Here is a 6,073-nt window from a genome sequence, read left to right as displayed (position 1 = left end):
GTCCTAGCTTTTGTTCTTAAGATGTTAAGAACCCAAACCAACCACCTCCAGATCTAGGGGTCGAAGCTGTCCTGTTTTGGCTCTCTAAGAGAGGCCGTTGCCTCACCCTGCCCTCTGTCTCCCCAGGACACACCCCACTCGGGACACTGCTGTTTCTAGGAGCACATTTATTCAAAGAAATAGATGCAGCTCTTGCCAGGCGGCCAGGTCAGGGCTCTGGAGTCTCCAACATGTCAGCCAGGGCTCTGGACAGGAGAGCAGGAAGGTTAGTTAGTCAACGTGCAGCCACTGAGCCTGACCATGGAGTCCAGGCTGTCTCTTTAACTCACAGTGGGTCAACCCTTCTCTAAACGGGTCCCTTGAACGGCATCATCTCCCGGCCCAGCCCCCACACACTTACTGATACAGAGAGGAGGAGAAATAGTCAACGTAGCTTCCTGTGAGGGAGCAGAGAGAGAAAAGGTTTGAGGGACCTCCAGGATGGGCAAACAGTCAGGGCAGTGCGGAAATGTGGTGCCCAGCCCCCTTCTAATTCCAGCCTCAAATTCAATCCCAGCCCTTCTTGCTTTGGACCCTCCAGCAGCTCCGCCCCTCAGAGTCTATTTACTTTGGTCCCACCCACTCACTTCTAGGGCTGCCCATCAACATCACCTCAATCTTAGCCTGAGAGATCAGATTCTGCCCACATGACCTTTGTCATGGCCACACCTCCTATCCCACCCATTTAACCTCAGACCACAGTCTCGGTTCACATCTCGGCTTGGCTCCAACCCCACTAGGATTCACTTTGTTGGGCGCAGTCCCCTTTGTGGGTGGGTGCCTCATTTTGCTGGGCCCGCCCCCTCTGTGGGTGGGTGCCTCACTATGCTAGCCCCGCCCCCTCTGTGGGTGGATGCCTCTCCCTGTTTGCTGCTCACCTGGAGTGCAGAGCGTGTCACACACCAGCGGACAGAGGTAGCAGAATTGACAGTGCTGAGGACAGGGAGAGAGCCTGGTCAAGGGACTGAGTCAGGGACAAAGACGAGGAAGGACCACCCAGGGTCTAAGGCCAGGTGGAGGGTCACACGGGAAGGAGGCATGAAGTGATGTAAGGACAGGATTATGCCTTGGGCACTCCGGTGGTCCCTGCCAGCTTGGGACCTGAGCTTAGGGGCTCTGGGAAGGTCTCACCTGACACTGGTCACAGTGTTCCCCCATGTTCTCCTCATCACAGTGACAGCTTTCACATTCGGTACATCGCTGGGAATAGGAAGCGCCTGGTTAGAGGGACCCCTAGCCCCAAACCCCTCGGGAGAAAATCACTTCAGCTGTTGACCTCCATGTCTGAACTCAGAGTCCCCCTCTTCTCTGGGGACACCACCCACCCTGGTTTCCCATCCCAAGACAACCCCAAGCCCATGTGACCCGTTCACTGGAGTTTGGGACCTGTGAGTGCTCACACAGACACCTGCCTGCCACCCTGTGACCCTCACCTGGAGACCTTAACCTTATTTCCCCAGTGGCCCCACCCCCAGCTTTGCTCCTCCCACTCCCAGGCTCTCAGGCCCCCATGGCACCCCAGGGTGTGCTGAGCAGCTCTGGGCTAGGGACCTACGTTGCAGAAAGAACAGTAGCCACACAAAGACCCTGGCTGGTAATTTTCGTACTCCTGGGCATCCTGCTGACCTGTGGGGACAGGAGGGCAACAGTGACTCGAGCTGGCCAGCTCTGCCTCCCTCCCCCAGCCTCACCCGTGGAGCCAGGTCACTTACCTGTGACCTCACGGCTCTCCTCTTCACTGGAACCTTCTCTGGCCACCTCTCTCCCAGCGAGTGGGTTTGGGATAATGGTGAAAGGTAGTAGGTTTTCCTCCAGGATCTCCTCCTCTTCCTCCTCCTCTTCCTCCTCCTCTTCCTCCCCCTGCTTCCTATGATGGCTCAGTGGAGCTGAAACTGCAGCCCTGTCTACCTTGCTTTCTTTCTCATCTTTTTCTTCCTCTTCATCATCTTCCTGGCTCATGGGGAGGCTATGGCCCCCCTCTTTCTCCTCCTCCTCCTCCTCCTCCTCCTCCTCCTCCTCCTCCTTCTCCTCCTCACTATGGGCTTGCCTCTGCTCTGGGTCTTCATCTCCCTCTTGAGAGCTGTGGTCACCTTCCTTCCTTGATTCTCTTGAACTGGGTCCTGTGGGTTGCAGGGGCTGATGAGCAATCTCTCCCTGAACAGGCTCTCTGTGACCCTGCCTCGCCCTTTCATCTTGATCTTGTAGCCTGTGGCTGGGGGCCTTGTGGCCAAACTCAGTAGAAATGTCCTCATCATCACCCCTGGAGGCTCTGTGGTGGTGATGGCCTGGGACTTCATTCATGTGTTCTTCTAGAGAGTCCTCCTCCCTGTCAGCATTGTGGCCTTGGGGACGGTGGCTTGCAACATGGTGGCTGTACTTGACTGCTACCTCTTCTTCACTCTCACGTCCAAGATCATGGTGAGCATGTCTAGGAGACTGGTGCCAGTGTTCAGTGGATACAGCCTCATCTTCCTCTTCCTCATTTTGGTGGCTTTGGCGGCCATGGCTGGGGACATGATGGTAGTCTTCTTCTGAGTCATCCTCATCATCTTTGTGCTCATGGTCTCTGTGTCTGTGGGCTTGATGCACATGCTCAGTAGAGTCATCATCTCCATCATCATCATCATCATCTTCTTCTTCTTCATAGCCTTGGCGTCCATGCCTGGAGACATGATGATCATCTTCATCTGACTCATCCTCATCTTCTTCCTTCCTGTGGCCTTGGGTCTGGTGCCGGTGCTCAGTGGAGTCTTCTTTATCTTCATCATCATCATCATCATCATCATCGTCATCTTGCTCTTCGTTGTGGCCTTGGTGGTCCTGGGTATGGTGTCTGTATTCACCAGAGTCACCGTCTTCATCATCATTTTCATCTTCTCGGCCTTGAACTCTGTGGGTGTGACTGTCTTCATCTGAGTCCCCATCGTCTTCCTCCTCATGATCCTGATATCTGTGAGCTTGGTGTCCATGCTCAGTAGAGACACCATCGTCATCGTCATCATCACTGTGGCCTTGGTGCCTGTGGCTGTGGGCATGATGGAGTTCATCTCTCTCCTTTGAGTGGCTCTGGTGACCATGGACCTGGTGTTCATTATCATCAGAGTCCTCCATCACATCCACCCTCTCCTCCTCCTCTCCTCCATCATCGTCATCATCTTCCTCTCCGTGGCCATGGTGGGCATGCCTGGGGACGTGACGGTGATACTCACTGGAGACAATGCCATCCTCATCTTCGTGGCTGTGGCTCCTCTGTCTGGGGAGGTGGTTCTCTGCCGAGTCTCCTAAATCTTCATTGTCATGTTCCCGGTGCCCGTGGAGCTGTCTAACATGCCCTCTGAAGACCTCTTCAGAGACATTCTCCTCTCCAACCTCGCGGCCAGGGTACCTGTGGTCTTGGACCCTGTGGCCATATTCCCTGGAGAAGTCTTCACCCTCTTCTCTGTGGCCTCTGTCCTTCTCACCTTGATATCCCCGGTGGATGTGGTGACCAAACTCAGTTGATAGGTCCTCTGAGGACCCAGGGATGCCTGCATTGTTGTTCCAGTTGCCCAGGCCCAGACCGGCCCCTCTCAACTCCTGGGTCACCACTGGAGGGACCAGCAGGATGGCCACTGTGGCCCAAAGGAGACAAGTGTGCAACCATGGCCCCTGGAAGCCCATGGGGACGTTTAGCAGCTGAGCGTCTGACCAGGCTGGCTTCAGCTGCCTCTGATGGGTCCTTGTGCCTTTTTGGCTTTGACTTTCAGATTGTCCCTTTTGTCGTGGTATAGCTCCCACTCTCTGCCTCTCTATCTTCCTCAGGTCTTGGATGACCCTCTGAGGATGTCCCCTTTGCAGCTGTGACCCTGGTTCCAGGACCTCCCTTCCCACTGCTGGACCAATGGGGTCTGTCCCCTCCCCTTCTTGCTGCTAAATTTATCCAGAGCCTAAGTTATTCTGGTCACTCCCTGCCTGCCCCTCCCCTCCTGTTCCTCTGGCTCAGGACTGGGTGGTGGAGGGGTCTTCATGGCGGGGGCGGGGGGGGGGAGGCAGGGACGTGACAAGCTCAAGTTTGGCATTTTTAGCACAAAGGCTGAACGTTTAGAGTGTCTTGCTGGGAAAGCCTGGGGCTCTGGGAGAGGAGGATGCAGGAGCAGAGGGCCCCCTGCAAGGTAAACACTGGGAAGCGTGCAGGCAGAATGGGACATTCGGTGTGACAGTGGTGTCCTGCAGAAGCTGTGGAAGACAGTGAAGGAATACTGTGCCCAACACCCCATGACCTCCTCTCACTGGAACTCAGATCTGGGGACAGGGGACCAGACCAGTGCTATAAATACAACAGGGGGGAGGTGCTGGGGGCTCAGGTTACTAGGCCTCAGCTGTCCCCACCAAAGGGACTTGGCTGCAAACAGGTGTCACTGCCTTCTCTGCTGGTCAGTGTCACCCACCCCACACTTGTCAGTATATCCACCGTCTTTGAGTTTTTGTCCTTTATGAGTCAACCCCCCCCCCCCCATTATAGTCACTGTTCTGAGCTTCCGTGTTTCTTCTCAGGATTCTAACCTCTCCTCTCCTACTGTGTCTTCCCTGATCCTTCTCTTTGATTCTTCTCTCTCTCTCTTTCTGTGTGTGTGTGTCTGTCTGTCTGTTTCTCTGTGTGTGTCTGTCTGTCTCTGTGTGTGTGTGCCTGTCTCTCTGTGTGTCTGTCTGTCTCTGTGTGTGTGTCTGTGTTTGTCTCTGTCTCTCCTCTGTGTGTGTGTGTTTTCTCTCTCTCTGTCTCTCTCTTTCTCCCTGTATCTCTGTCTCTGTGTGTGTGTCTCTCTCTCTAGTTCTCTCTGTGTCTCTGTTCTCTCTGTCTCTCCTCTCTGAATCTGGGACTCTGTTGCTCTATCACTTTGTATTTCTATCTGTCTCTAACTATCTCTGGATATCTCATTCTTTTTCTGTATTGCTGTCTTCATATTCTCTCTCTCTCTCTCTCTCTCTCTCTCTCTCTCTCTCTCTCTCTCTCTCTCTCTGGGTCTCTGCCCCCTTTTCTTTCTCTGGGTCCCTCTCTTAGTTTCTGTCTCTCTCTCTCTGGGTCTTTCTCTCAGTCTCTGTCTCTCCGAATCTATGTTTGTCCCATGGCTGACATCTATCGTGTGCCCCACTCTGCTTCCTTCGTTCCTCCGCTTGCTCTGCCTTCCAACTCTCGGTCTTTCTTGTCCCCCAAACCGACCCCATCACTGGTTTGGCAGCAGAGTTTGTCCCTCCTCCGCAGCCGCCCTCTCCCCGCCTCCCGTGACGTGTCCCGGGACTCCCCGCCCCGGGCTGGGCTGCGAAGTTGCGGATCCGGTTTGGTCGGGCGGGTCGGCGGCTGGAGGAAATACACGGAGCCTCAGGGGCTGCGGCAGCAGCATGGTGGGGCCGGAGAAGGAGCAGGTATCGCACAGCGTGGGGCTGGGAGTGAGTGGGGTCCAGAGGCGGAGCCAGCTCCGGGGATCCGGGTCAGATGCTGCAGTGGCTGGACCAGGAGTTCCCAGACCGAGCTGCGTGGGTTCCTGGCTGAGCCCGAGGGAGGAGTTCCCAGTGTGTCCCGTGGGCGCGCGGGGTTGTCTTCGAATCCTGTGGGTCTGACTCGACTCCCTGCCCTGCCCTTCTTGTTCCGGTTCTCAGAGCTGGATCCCTAAGATCTTCAGGAAGAAGGTGTGCACGACGTTCATAGTGGACCTCTCCGATGATGCGGGGTGAGCAGTTCGGGGCTGCTGACCTGGCAGCGTAGGTTCGCGGGCCCTGCCCCACTGCAGACAGGCTCCGCCCCCATAGACTGGACTCGCCCCACTCAACGCAGACAAGGGTGCCCACCACAGACTGACCTTCACTGCCTACCGCAGGAGGTCTTGGTGCACAGACACACCCCACCCACCACAGAAGTCTCAGCTCAACACACTCAGACCCCGCCCACTAAGGACCTTCCCGCCTTCACTTGAGACAGACCCCTCCCCCTGCCCTTGTTTTGGGCCACCCTGCTTAGGGCACGCCCCGAATTCTTCATTCCCCTCTAGGTGGGGATCCA

General features: G+C 55.7%; 2 protein-coding genes across 13 annotated transcripts in view; one reads left to right on the top strand and one right to left on the bottom strand.

The window, feature by feature from the left end:
- Window positions 1-152: 152 nt before the first annotated feature.
- On the bottom strand, window positions 153-3,857 carry Hrc (histidine rich calcium binding protein). The gene is made up of 6 exons (NM_010473.2): window positions 1,752-3,857; window positions 1,595-1,665; window positions 1,171-1,239; window positions 918-972; window positions 401-437; window positions 153-245 (listed from the first exon to the last, which is right to left on the bottom strand). The coding sequence occupies exons 1-6, from the start codon at window positions 3,697-3,699 to the stop codon at window positions 209-211; spliced, it is 2,217 nt and encodes a 738-aa protein (NP_034603.2). The 5' UTR covers window positions 3,700-3,857; the 3' UTR covers window positions 153-208.
- Window positions 3,858-5,054: 1,197 nt separating this feature from the next.
- Window positions 5,055-6,073, top strand: part of Trpm4 (transient receptor potential cation channel, subfamily M, member 4) — a 30,917-nt gene continuing 29,898 nt past the window's right edge. For 4 of the 12 annotated variants that reach the window (XR_882034.2, XR_882035.2, XR_001777997.2 and 1 more), the window contains exons 1-2: window positions 5,060-5,439; window positions 5,674-5,744. Coding sequence is in view for 2 of the 12 variants with exons in the window: in XM_006541146.4 (XP_006541209.1) it covers window positions 5,735-5,744 (10 nt within the window). In the remaining 10 variants the exon portion in view is untranslated. Of the gene's footprint in view, window positions 5,440-5,673; window positions 5,745-6,073 lie in introns of all 12 variants that reach the window. The other 8 variants (XR_882033.2, XR_391361.3, XR_882036.2 and 5 more) reach the window with 6 other exon arrangements.

This window comes from Mus musculus, chromosome 7, assembly GCF_000001635.26.
Source record: "Mus musculus strain C57BL/6J chromosome 7, GRCm38.p6 C57BL/6J".
NCBI classification, from domain to species: Eukaryota; Metazoa; Chordata; class Mammalia; order Rodentia; family Muridae; genus Mus; species Mus musculus.
The sequence above is the reverse complement of the archived record's forward strand: the minus strand, read 5'-3'. Positions and strand labels throughout refer to the sequence as shown.

Coding starts and splice junctions, on each gene's coding strand:
- Hrc (NM_010473.2), bottom strand. CDS start 3,699: ATGGGCTTCCAGGGGCCATGGTTGCACACTTGTCTCCTTTGGGCCACA. Junction 973..1,170: donor AACACTGTGACCAGTGTCAG/GTGAGACCTTCC, acceptor CCCTGTCCTCAG/CACTGTCAATTCTGCTACCT. Junction 438..917: donor TGACACGCTCTGCACTCCAG/GTGAGCAGCAAA, acceptor GCTCCCTCACAG/GAAGCTACGTTGACTATTTC.